This window comes from Staurois parvus, unplaced genomic scaffold (assembly GCF_062004578.1).
Source record: "Staurois parvus isolate SC_StPar_1 unplaced genomic scaffold, SC_StPar_1.0 ptg000218l, whole genome shotgun sequence".
Taxonomy (NCBI): Eukaryota; Metazoa; Chordata; class Amphibia; order Anura; family Ranidae; genus Staurois; species Staurois parvus.
In genome coordinates, this window is record NW_028318014.1 from 2,209,924 (window position 1) to 2,223,632 (window position 13,709).

Here is a 13,709-nt window from a genome sequence, read left to right on the forward strand (position 1 = left end):
CCTATGATAGCATGTTCAGTGGATCTGCTGTTGTCTATGGTGCATGTCCTGTCTCACTCGGACCCCGCAGTGGATGAAAAGTGGACTCGATGTGGGTAGGGCTTGTAATGTTGCTGGCTGGCACTGTATCCTGCGTTTATAGAACCTTGCTCAATGATATATTGCCAAGGTGTTTTTAGGTAGGGCAGTGAACCTCAGCTCGGTGATCAGGTCCCTGAAGGCACTTAGGGCAAAGCCCACCATGATGGGCAAAGATTTGTAAGGTTTTCTGTGGCTGGATTAGTGGGTGCCCCTGGGTAGTTCTGCTGATTTCCCCAACAGCCAGGTGCCACCTCCCTATCCTTCTTTCGAGCAGTTGTGAGTAAAAATTGCCTGCGACTAAGTGGTAATGTGCTGCTTGTGATTGCAAGTGGGTATGGTGTCAGCAGTCCCCACTTTGGGACTGCTTTAATTGCTTCCAGGGCTTAACAAATTTGCTTTGAACCTAGGAGCCAGTTTTTTTTTTTGTTTTTTTTGGGTTTTTTTTTTAGCGTAGTGTGGATTGTCACCACCCTGGGCAAGGCAAGTAATTTGCGCCCCCCTAACTTACAGCAGAGCGACCAGCCAATAACTCTGAGGGCAGAATGTCACCAGCAGCCAAATCACCAGTGAACCTCCAACACAGACCTGATCATGGACACCCCTCTCCTATGCACCTGGACATCACTCATGTGTGCCCATTCAATAAGACGGCCCTGACCCCAACTCCACCCCCCCTTCCTCCGGGTCTAGTAGCAGAAAAAAAGCAGAGATAAGTCTACAATCACCTCCAGTAAAGAACAGCATGACTCTGTAATAATTCTCCACATGTGTTCGGCTCCATGAAATTCTGTAGCCCACATAAAGAATCTATATCCTAACTTTGGTAGCAATGTTTTGCAGGCTTCAGCGTTCTGAGGTTCTTTCCTGTTTTTGGTTTGGTTCTCTTTATTGGGGCCTGCTGGCTTCTTGCCTTGTTTCCCTATCCTCATTACCAAAGCCATTCTTTGTCCTGTGATGTACAATAAAGAAGATGGGATTTTTGGATTGCCTGTAAAAATTCATTGCTTGGAGTACATTACATCAGAGATCCCTCCCCTCTGCATTGTGGTTTATAACTTGCTACAAAACGGAAGTGTTTTCTATGGGGGAAATTTGAAACTAGGAGAGGACTTCCTGTCTTTTTTGCCAATCACCTGTAGGTGGAGTATAACACAGTTCATAAGGATTACTAAAGCTGCTCTGTGTCTTATGATGTGCTCCAAGAAATTGATTTTACAGGTAAACCAAAAATAAAAATCCCATTTTTGTTAGCCGGTGTCTGAAAATACTGTGGCTGCTGACTTTTAATAGTAGGGTGCTTAACCTGGCAATGCATCCAGCGGTGTGCTCGAGAGGTGTTTACATGTGATCAGTTGTGATTGGACACATTTGATCACATGACCGAGCCGACATCTTCGGCTCTTTCCGTCGCTCCCTGAGCCGCGCATGCGCAGTGAGAATGGTAGGACGTCATTTGACGTCCTATCAGAACAAGAGAACCACCTTGCGCCCGTCATTGTACTATAGGGCGGGCGGAAGGTGGTTAAAGAAATCGTGTGTGTGTGTGTATAAAATCTATCTATATATATATCTATATCATATATAGATAGATAATATTTTATTTTTTTTTGTCTAATGGTATTTTGCTGTATCTAGGTAAACATCTATCGTCTGGTCACCAAAAGCTCTGTAGAGGAAGATATTATTGAAAGAGCGAAGAAAAAAATGGTGTTGGATCATCTGGTTATTCAGAGAATGGACACTACCGGCAAAACTGTTTTACACACCGGATCAACACCTTCTAGGTATTTTGCCATAAGCCAGCCATCACTAAATAGAGGATCATGTTCCACATCCTGGCCAAATGATAGTCCTGTTCACAAAGCCAGCCAACCTCCAACGCAGTTTCCCCCCTCCTCCTGCAGTCATTGGTTGCTAGAACCTACAGTGTCTTATCACCCAGTGGCCTCATATGAGTGGACTGTCCTCAATATCAAAGGGGAATAAAAGTGGGGCTTCCTCTGTGCCAAACCTGCAGGCTGCTTCACCTCCTGGCTCTCAACCTTTGCCTGCCTGACGCAAAGGGGTACTCTGAAGGGGCAACCAATGTAAGGGGGCACTCTAATAGGGGTCTGTTTGTTTATAGACCGACATTGACTATATATATCTTATTTGAGTCCTAGCACAAGTGACACATTTGGACCTTTGCTGGATGATATTGCTGACCTGACTTCTACCACTACCAAAATCCATTGTTTGTGTTTTCTGCTAGTTGATACTTTGCACTAACATGTCTTCTCCTTTCAAAGCGCTACACCTTTTAACAAAGAAGAGCTTGCTGCTATTTTAAAGTTTGGTGCTGAAGAATTATTCAAGGAACCTGAAGGAGAAGAGGAGGAGCCCCAGGTATAAAAGCAACCAATATCTAGAATTATTTTCCAATTTAGCTTGTCTTGTTATGAATGAGTGTTTATTTTAAATCCAGGAAATGGACATTGATGAAGTCTTGAAAAGAGCAGAGACCCGCGAAAATGAAGGAGGGCCATTTACTGTAGGAGATGAGCTGCTTTCACAGTTCAAGGTATTGCATGCTAGTATAAACACCGTAAAGTGGTTGTAAAGGCAGGGTTTTTTTTTTTTTTATCTTAATGCGTTCTGTCTTATGGTCCCATCTCTTCTCCCCCCAAATACTTACCTGAGCCCATCTTGGTCCAGCACTGTGGCCCGAGAGCAGCAGCACTCTCTCTTTCTGCCCTCACAGGACATGTAGGCAGAAGCGGGAGACATTGGCTCCTGTGTCTTTCTGCCCTCTCACAGGACATGGAGGCAGTAGTGGGAACCATTGGCTCCTGTTGCTGTCAATCAAATCCTATGAGTAGGGCAGGCCGAACTACTCTGTGTCTATAGACGCACACAGCCTGGCTTGGAATTGAGCCCGCATGAGTGCCTCCATAGAAAGCAGCTTGCTGTGGGGGCAGGAGCTAAGAGTGCCAATGTGGGACCCCAGAAGGGAGTAGGTTTGGGGATGCTCTGTGCAATACCATTGCACTGAGCAGGTAAGTATAACATTAATTTAAAAAAAAAAAAAAAAATCAAACTTTACAATCACTTAATAAGTGATAAGTTCACCATTTGGAAAAATAATGCACATATTTTTGCTGGAAAAAATCTACATCTGCAGACAAGCCCTACAGATTTTAGCCCGTACCTGTGTACAGGCTCTCAGTTTGAAAGCTGCAGGATATGTGAATGAACTATGTGCATGCTCATCAGTGTCCTCTCAGCTCATTGAAAACTACAAGCCGTCTGCCGCAGCTTTTCTCAGTTATAGATCACTGTAAATTAATGACATGGTGGTGCATGCTAGACAGATATTACATGTATTTTGTCCCATTGAAAACTGAATCCTGGTACAGGATACTCTCTAATGCTCTAAAGCTACATTCTTTTTATGGTAATTTACACATGTGCCCCACCCCCATCTTCATTTATGTGTTTGCTTTTTTTGTTTGTTAAGATGCACTTTATTTGTTTTTTTTTTTTTTTAAACAAGGTTGCTAACTTTGCTACAATGGAGGAAGATGACATTGTGGAAACTGATCGCAATTCAAAATGCTGGGATGAAATAATCCCTTCAGACCAGAGAAGAAGAATGGAGGAAGAGGAAAGGCAGAAAGAGCTTCAAGAAATCTATCTTCTTCCTAGGATGCGCAATTGTGCAAAACAGGTACTAAATATTTATTTTAGCAGACTCTATTGCGTACTTTGGCATCCTTTCCACTTTTGAAAACTTGATGCTTTAGCAGGCTTGACTCTACAGTTTTGCATCATATGGTCACTTTATGTATTGTAGGCTAGCTTCAATGGAAGCGAAGGTAGACGCAGCCGAAATAGAAGGTACTCTGGGTCTGAGGACAGTGATTCAGGTTCTGACAGAAAACGCCCCAAAAAAAGAGGTCGGCCAAGAACGATTCCACGAGAAAACATTAAAGGCTTTAGTGATGCTGAAATAAGAAGGTATAATTACATGATCAAATTAATATCCCAAATATAGAAACATAATAATGCTTCATTTAAATCCCCCTGTAAATTCCAAAATGAAAATGATTTTTTTACACAATAGAAAGTTTTTATTGGGAAGTGCCTTCCTTATGCTGTTTAACTACAGTGGATATAAACACCCCTGTTAAAATGTCAGGTTTCTGTGATGTAAAAAACTAAGACAAAGATAAATAATTTCAAAGATTTTTCCACCTTTTAATGTGACCTATAAATGGTACAATGCAGTTGAACAACAAACTGAAAGCTTCTAGGTGGAAGGAAGTAAAAATAAAAAACTAAAATAATATTGTTGCATAAATGTACACACCCTTAAACTATTACTTTGAAGCACCTTTTGATTTTATTCCATCACTCAGTCTTTTTAGGTACGAGTCTATCAGCATGGCACATCTTGACTTGGCAATATTTGCCCCCACTCTTGCTTGCAAAAACACTCCAAATCTGTCAGATTACGAGGGCATCTCCTGTGCACAGATTTTCGATCGTATTCAGGTCTGGGCTCTGGCTTGGCCATTCCAAAACTTGCATTTTCTTCTGGTGAAGCCATTCCATTGTTGATTTGAATGTATGCTTTGGGTCATTGTCATGAAAGATGATGTTCCTCTTCATGTTCAGCTTTCTAGCAGAAGCCTGACGGTTTTGTACCAATATTGACTGGTATTTTGGTATGCTGTTCATAATTCCCTCTACCTCAACTAAAAGATTTCAGTTTGTTTTCAATTGAGTTGTACAGTTTATAGGTCACATTAAACGTGGAAAAAGCTTTGAAATTATTTATCTTTGTCTAATTTTTTACATCACAGAAACCTGACATTTTAACAGAGGTGTGTAGACTTTTTATATCCACTGTGTTTGGCTTTGGTTTTCGTTCTTGAGTTAAATCTGTATCCTCACATATGTTTAAAATATTGTTGCTTTCTTGTACTATGAGCTTACATTTGTTTTTTTTTGTGCTTCTAGGTTTATTAAAAGTTATAAAAAGTTTGGTGGACCTTTAGAAAGGTAATTGTTTTAAATGTTCACTTTTATTTAATATGGTAATTTAATGATGGCTAATGTGTTAATTTAATGAAAAGAGGATTACCATATAGAATAAGCACAGAACTATTACTACTGTATGTCTTTGACCAATGCAGGAGCTCTCTCCTCTTTACACTTTTTTACTCTTTTTAAAGGTTAAGGTTACTCAAAGTGGGCATTTCAGTTCACGCTTGGAGCTGCAGTGTTAAAACAACCTAAAGTGATTGTGAAGCCTAAACATTTTTTTTTTAACTTAATGCATCCCCTGCCTTAAGCTAAAAGATGTTTCAGTATATGCATCGTCCATCACCCCCTTATACTTACCTGAGCTCGAGCCAGCGCTGTCCCCATCTGCAGCCGTTCTCTTCCTTTCTCCCATCCGTTGGCTCCCACTGCTGTCAGTTAAATCCTGTGATGGGGCGGGCCGAGCCTCTATAGACATGGGCAGCGTGGATCTGGAATCAGCTTACATGTGTACTACAGTAGGAAGCGGCTGCCTATGGTAGAGAAGAGGAGTAGCCAGGAGCGCTGGTGAAGGATCGGGGCTGCTCTGTGCAATATCATTTCACAGAGTAGGTAAATATAACATGTTTGTTATTTTAAAAAAATGTGTTTTAAATATTTATCTTAATTATACAGTACAGAACACAGGACATATATTTATAGACTGTGGATTATATGTTGCTACCATCAGATTGGAAACTGGCAAAAACTTTACTAAGACTGCCCTTAGAGCTAACCTTTTTTTAATCAACTATCACAGGACACTTCATGTTCATGATTACTTCGTTTGTTCAGCCATCTTCAGATGAATAAACACTGGGCACAAAAAGGCAGGATTCCCTGCCCAGGCAGGAGAAATTCCCTGTACTAGCTGTCACTTTTTAAAAACGGCGTGGCCATGCAGGACTCTGCCCACAAGGCCACATAATTAATTCATGGTGTTCTCTGAATGAACTACCAGTCTTAGTGGCTGTCGGCTTTTAGTTCTCAATGAACTACCATGGAGTCACAGAGCACCGTGGTAGTTTAATCCATTTAAGTATATCTGCTTGCCCATATGGGCAAGCAGGTATACTGGCAGGTCTGCAGGAGAGCTGCATGGCACCAGTGATATGCTGATCGCTGGTGCAATGCTTTACAGGCTCCTATCACAGCTTGGAGTCTATGAATTTCCAGCTGGGTCCTGTACTGTACTCCAAGATATGAAATTTACAAGTAAGTCAACATTCCTTTTTTCCATCCCTGGTCAAGATCCAGTTGGCTTACCCTGAATTTTCTCCCTCCGATTTATTTCTTAGCGTACATGATCTGTTTGCCTTTCAGGGCTTACTGTATTATTCTGGAGATGGTTGGATCTTATGTCAAGTCTTGCTCTTCAGTTTTTCTTGCAAATATTTGTTTTTCTTTTCCAGGTTAGATGCAATTGCTCGAGATGCAGAACTTGTGGATAAATCAGAGACAGATCTCCGAAGACTGGGAGAACTGGTTCACAATGGGTGCATCAAAGCATTAAAGGACACCTCTGGTACAGAGAGAGCAGGTATGTGGAATGCATTTAACCTCCCTGGCGGTTTTCCCGAGTGTAGCTCGGGGTAAAATTTCTATACCACAAGCGGTAACCCCGAGCTACACTCGGGCTTACCATGCGGCGCTGCTCTGGGGGTCCCTGCAGCACTTACCTTGTCCTTCGTTCCCACGATGTGTCCCCGGCCATCTCCTCCGGCCGATGCCAGCATCCGGCTTCTGTGTTCCAGTCCCTGTGACGTCGGGACGTACCGGCGCCGCCGACGGCGGGAAATTTAAAAAATTTAAAAAAATGTCTTTTTTTTTTTCATTTTTAAATAGTAAAACATTGCTGTTTCATCCCATTTCACATACATATTGTCCCTAGTGCTTTGTCCTGTGCCCTGCCTGCATTTTGTCTGTTCTTTCTGCCTGGAAACTTAGAAAAGTCCATGGTGTCCAAAAAGCGTCCCTTTACGTCAAAAGCGGTTTTAGACCGGCTAGAGAACAGCGATAGTAAATCAGAACCACTTACAGAATTGAGTGATAATGATTTGTGGGGAAATTTTCCTAAAAATTACAGCCTACAATGAAAAACTATTTCCATGCAAAAAAATAGTACCGCTTTCAGCACAAAAAATCAGAAGGAATCATACCGCCAAGGAGGTTAAAGTCCTAAAATACATACAGAAAAATTAGAAAAAGGTTTCAGAATTTGGTCTTGGGATGTTCATTTGAATCTTACTTCAGATCTCGCCTGTATTTATTGCATGTTTAAGTTAGGTAGCATCTTTATTACATCTTTCTCCTAAAGTGTTATAATGGTGGGTCTCTGTAGCCCTTGAATTTCAACCCTCAAATATGATAGTAGTGCACAAGTTCACTAAAGGATAACAGCATTCCTACTCTTAAGGCAGTTGGTTGTTACTGTAGGACAAATGTACAGGAGAGAGTGATACTTATGCACAGCTGTGCATATAGACCTTTTTTGGGCTTGAACTGCCTATGAATGTGTCTATTGATGTTTCCAAGACGCATTTTTTTTTCTATGGCTGCTTGTTTTTCTCTTATTTTTTTGTTTTTTGACTATTACTACAGCAATTAAATTTGTTTTTTTATCCCAATAGTTAATTTAGTGGTACATTATAAAGGATAACATTTGAACAATATTCATATCTCAGTAAGTAGTCCTGATAGAACAGTATGTGTTTGTTAGGAAATAACGGAAGCAGAGCATATACTCTGCCATTAAGCAAACTACATCATTTGAATATTTGCAGACAGTCATAAAGTAAACTTTTTTGAAAATAAAAAACACCAAATAGATAAAGTGTTTAAAGTGACGCTAAAGTGAATTAATAATAAGTACAAAACCATATAATAAAATTCTCGTGAATGCCCATAAAACTGAATGATGATAACACAAATATGTGAATAGTCCGTGATTGCTGTAAAAAAAATTATTACAAACTAAAAAGTGATGGAAAGTCCATGAAAAAAGTGTAGTAAAGTAATCCAAAAGTCCATGAAAGTAAATATTCTATTTCACCATGTGCAGCAAACTAACAAAGTGTTCCATGGGATACCCCACATGGATGTAAACTCATCAAAAATATTTATCTTCTACTCTCATGGTTGGCAAACAAGCCTCCTGGGACATATTTCCCATTTAAAGATGAATATAGATCACTGAGGATAAAGATTCCACTGCATCCAAATTGACCATGTAAAGCAGACAAAAAACGCTCCAATGGTGTAGTATGAACATATAGATCCTTTAATAAAGTGATTGGACCTTACTCGCAAGAAAAATCAATAAAACAAGCCTGAATATTGCATCCTGAAGCCTGAAGTGAACATAGACCAGGTGCTCTCACCACCTCTGGTTTGTTGTTACTAGATGGTGTCGCGTCACTTCCGGTCACCGCACTGTCACAGTCTGACGCGTTCCGTCACTTCCGACTTACTCATAAGGGGGACGGTGCGGCATGCTAATCTTTATAGACCCAGCAATCAGAGACGTTTCATGACATATGCATATACCTTCTATGTTAATAAATTTTAATGTATTTGGAGATTAGTAGTATTGATTCATGCATCATATTCGTGAATTTGGGGAGATAAGATGGATGTGGATGTTTTCCCACATTTACTCGTGATGTTTGAAAGTTTTTGCATTTATTTTATGTACTGTTTTAATAATAAATAATTATATAATGTGTTACATATTAATATGTATATATACATATTTGTTATGAAGAAATGGTTTATTATTTATTTTAGTTTTTGCCCATAGTTGTGTCTATATATGGTGTGAACTTCCGCCAGGTTCCCACCTCACTTCCTATATGGAGGTATGTATTGCAGTTGACCAATCTCAGGATTAATGTCTCTGATTGCTGGGTCTATAAAGATTAGCACGCCACACCACACCACACTGTCACCCCTATGAGTAAGTCGGAAGTGATGAAATGCGTCAGACCATGATGGTGCGGCAACCGGAAGTGACGTGGCCCATGAGTGGAAGTGACACGGCACCATCTAGTAACAACAAACCAGAGGTGGTGAGAGCACCTGGTCTATGTTCACTTCAGGCTTCAGGATGTAATATTCGGGCTTGTTTTATTGATTTTTCTTGTGAGTACGGTCCAATCACTTTATTAAAGGATCTGTATGTTCATACTACACCATTGGAGCATTTTTTGTTTTTTTTACATGGTCAATTTGGATGCAGTGGAATCTTTATCCTCGGTGATCTATATTCATCTTTAAATGGGAAATATGTCCCAGGAGGCTTGTTTGCCAACCATGAGAGTGGAAGACAAATATTTTTGATGAGTTTACATCCATGTGGGGTATCCTATGGAGCACTTTGTTGTCAGTTTGCTGCACATGGTGAAATTGAATATTTACTTTCATGGACTTTTGGATTACTTTACTACACTTTTTTCATGGACTTTGCATCCCTTTTTAGTTTGTAATAATTTTTTTTACAGCAATCATGGATTATTCACATATTTGTGTTATCATTGAGTTTTATGGGCATTCATGAGAATTTTTTTATATGGTTTTGTACTTACTATTGATTAATTCACTTTAGCGCCACTTTAAACACTTTATTTGGTGGTTTTTATTTTCAAAAATGTTTTTTGGTTTATAAATAGTGGCAGTTCCTGTACACTTATGTTGCAATCAGAGCTATATAATAGATGTTGATCACATTTTCACATTTGTTTTATAAAAGTTATAAAGTAAAGATGGTTCCTGATGCTGGAAATCAGTTAACAGGAGTCCAGGTCACAAGCAGTCAGGAGTATAACAAACCCCATCAGCAAAAGTCCACATCAGTAGTACATCAAAAATACAATGGTACTAACACAGTGGTGGGATGAGGAGAAGGGGAGGGGGACCAGGGAGGAAAAAAGGTAGTGGATGTAAGGTAAAGGAGACTAGAAGACTGTTCACTTTCCTGAGACTACAATCATAGTCAGAGCCACATGAAGCCCTGAAAACCTCTTTAGGACAATCAAAGGTATAATCAGATACTAAACAGAGGAAGAAAGAAAGGGAAAAAATAAGGACAGCAGAATAAAGTAAAGAAAGAGTAGGGTCAGCCCAGGACCCGCTAAGGGACAGAAATATATCAGATCTATGGATCCCAGGTTTTATCAAACTTTTCTAGTATTATTGTGAAGAATAACAGGTAAGTCTGTCATTAATCATAATCCAGTGAAGTTTATTCTCGAAATAGTCAAGAGGAATTGCAGACTGTTTCCAATATTTAATAATATTTAGCAATAGTAATTCTCGCTGGCAAAAACATATAGGTTATCAAGCAATTAAATTCTTTCTTTTTGTTGAAGGGGGAAGGCGAGGAAAAATGAAAGGACCAACATTCCGTATTTCAGGAGTACAAGTTAATGCAAAGTTGGTTAGCTCACACGAAGAAGAGCTGATTCCATTGCATAAGTCTATTCCTTCAGATCCTGAAGAAAGGAAAAGGTATGAGATTTTGTACTTGATCCATCTGATATGCCAAGCCTCTGAAAGTAATTTTGTCTGTAAGGTTGTAGTTTAAATCCGTTTGTGCACGATTTTTAGTATACCTGGAAAATATCATGTTAATTTTTGATTGGCAACAAGCCAATAATTTAAAAAATCATTAGAAGCAGAATTATTACTTATGAAGTACACAAGTCTGTCTATATCAGCCTTAGATGCTCCACAAACCTCTGGTGGATGGAAGATCTGTTAGTGGGGGGAACATGTTTTACAGGGTGTGGTCATCGACTTTTGACTGCTCCTTCATTGTACGCAAACAGGCGATCCTGGACCATGTTTTAGTGTTTACCTGCAGTGTTATTTGCCATAAGATTCAGGGCTTAAGATAAAGGAATATGTCTGTGTAAAAGAAAACCTATGCAAACACCACAACTTAGGAGTTCACTTGCGTTTCTTAAATGCTTGAGCTTGGGTTTAAAAACACTATAGAATAAGCATATTAGAACTCTGATAGACACTTCCACAGTCATCAAAACATGGATTACCAAAACTAAACCTCTGTTTCATGGTCTGGCGATTTAATATGCACTAGAACAGCTTTTCTCCACCTTTTCTATTTTGGAGCAAAATGTTTGCGATCTCAGGGAACCCCTGAAATAATGTTCAGCTCTACAACTCGCAGAACATTTAAGTGATCGGTGCTCTTATTATAACAATTTTTATAAATCTAGTAATCTAGTAATAGAATACCTTTTAAAACTTGCCTCTTTAATGTAAAACTTGTGCTTTATTTTTCTACACAGATGCTCGTTTCTGGGTCAAGCATGAGATAAACAGTGTGCAGGAGAGCATTTCAGGGCAGAGCACATGATGGCACAGTACAGGGGGGGTCAGCAGGGCAAAGCGCAGCGTTTTATCAGGGAAGAGCGCAGAGGACCATAAGGTCACACTACTTGGGGTCAGCAGTCTGTAGAGGAGAAGCAGTTTCCCTTACATGCAGAGCAGTGCAGGGAGGATGCTGTGACAGATTACTACCTGTTTTGGCATGTCAATCCCAGCTGGCCATCCTGTTTCATCCATTGCATGTGATATCACATACAAGACCCTGGGATGGACAGGAGAGAGGTCCGTCTGTCTGAAACTGATTTTTTTTTTTTTTTCTTCCTCCTAGCAGTTCTTGGACTGAAGCTTTCCCGTAAATTCATGTGTGGGGTTTATCCTAGGTATATCCTTAGCATATAGATATAAGTGCATTCCCTTTTTTACCCACATATTGTTTTTAATATATATCTGGACAAAGTCACTGTCTAAAGACAGTTCCTTTACCTATATGCCTGTTTATTTAAATATCTTTTTGTTTCATTACTGCTTTTTCTGTTTTTAAACCTTAATTTGAAAACTAGTTTAGAAAAGAAATAACTGTCATCAGACTTTTTATGGTTTCTTCTTGATTAGGAGAGAAAGATGAGAAAGGTGTTTGTTTGGATTTGCCTACTTTTTGTTAATGAACACGGTTCACTATTATTACATCCACAGTTGTGCAGAAGTCCCTTTTTTGTGCTTGGAATGCCTTTTGAATCCATCTATTAATGTTTCCAAAACATTTTGAGATATTATGGTGATATACCTCTTTTTTCATAACCCCAGATACGTTATTCCATGCCACACAAAAGCAGCACATTTTGATATAGAATGGAACAAGGGGGATGACTCAAATCTTTTAATTGGCATTTATGAGTATGGATATGGCAGCTGGGAGATGATTAAAATGGACCCTGACCTCAATTTAACACAAAAGGTATGTATGATATATTTTTATGCAGTTGTCTAGCCAGATAAGGTATGTAGCTTGTTTTTTTTTCCTATTCTAATATAACTTGTTTAGGAGGTCATCCTAATTTTGAACTGGCAGTCACTGCTGTCTGCACAGAGCAGCTGAGAGCGCTCAGCAGTCATGTGATCGCTGAGTTTCTCACTCTTAGAACCAGTGGTGGACAGATGCTGCATCCGCCTAGGCAAGTATAATTTAAAAAAAAAAAAAATAAATCCCATACCTCTCTTTTAAATAGTGGGAATTGTGTATGTTTTCCTTCTAATTTGTTAGATATGTGAAGACCATAAACGAAGGGAAAGATCTGCGTTCTTTCACTAAGCTTTACTAACTTTGTACATCTGTTCTGTAGTTTAGTTTACATCCGCAGCAGTTAGTGCTACAAATGGCTTTAATGTTTCTACTGCAAATAGTATGTACAAAATAGGTTATGGTGACAATCATTTATATTCATATCTTCAATTCTCTTAGATATTACCAGATGATCCAGACAAAAAGCCCCAAGCTAAGCAGTTACAGACCAGAGCTGACTACCTCATTAAACTACTCAACAAAGATCTTGCAAGGAAAGAAGCACAAAGGCTTTCAGGCAGTGTAAGTACTTTAGGTCTACGAATTTGATTCTACATAACAGGACACAGAAGACTTGAAATTCATAACTACTTGGGTTAGGTGAATTGACACTGGCAAAAAAAAAGGCAGGAAGCCCTGCCAAGGCTTAGCCCCTCCCAGGTCAGGTAAGACCTAGTTTTAGCTAGCTTATTTAGGTAATTGGCCTGTTTTCAGCTGCCTCTCAGAAGACCTTCTTCCCAGGGCTTAGTTCCCAATTTCCTAGCCTATTCCTGCTTTGGTAGAGGTTTTCATCTAGATCTGTCGCTACGGTCTGATGGCCACGAGGGACTGTACACAGAGCCCACATTCAAGAGCGTCGACGACCTGTAATGTTGCCAGTTGGCGCTGCATCCCATGTGAAACAATTTCCACATGTACAGTGTATCCAACGACCTCGCTGGCAGGATGCTTTATAGGTCCAGGGCTTTGATCTCCCTGGAGGGAAGAAGAGTTCATAAAGGCTCTGTTTGGCACACCCATTGAGTGAAGATAAGGCCTTCTGGCCCTGCAGCAAGGCTAGTGAGTGATGCTTATATGGTGGACTATGTGGCTGTCTTCCACATCCTCATTCTCTTGCCACATCAGTAGTTTCTGAGATTCGTGGAGAATGGTAGCT

General features: G+C 39.8%; 1 protein-coding gene across 2 annotated transcripts in view; it reads left to right on the top strand.

The window, feature by feature from the left end:
- Positions 1 to 13,709, top strand: part of CHD1 (chromodomain helicase DNA binding protein 1) — a 143,766-nt gene that overhangs the window by 91,621 nt on the left and 38,436 nt on the right. For both annotated transcript variants that reach the window (XM_089679116.1, XM_089679117.1), the window contains 10 exons: positions 1,717 to 1,865; positions 2,370 to 2,466; positions 2,546 to 2,641; positions 3,614 to 3,787; positions 3,914 to 4,077; positions 5,083 to 5,124; positions 6,558 to 6,685; positions 10,512 to 10,650; positions 12,298 to 12,448; positions 12,953 to 13,075. In XM_089679116.1, coding sequence (XP_089535242.1) covers positions 1,717 to 1,865; positions 2,370 to 2,466; positions 2,546 to 2,641; positions 3,614 to 3,787; positions 3,914 to 4,077; positions 5,083 to 5,124; positions 6,558 to 6,685; positions 10,512 to 10,650; positions 12,298 to 12,448; positions 12,953 to 13,075 — 1,263 coding nt within the window. The remainder of the gene's footprint in view (positions 1 to 1,716; positions 1,866 to 2,369; positions 2,467 to 2,545; positions 2,642 to 3,613; positions 3,788 to 3,913; positions 4,078 to 5,082; positions 5,125 to 6,557; positions 6,686 to 10,511; positions 10,651 to 12,297; positions 12,449 to 12,952; positions 13,076 to 13,709) is intronic.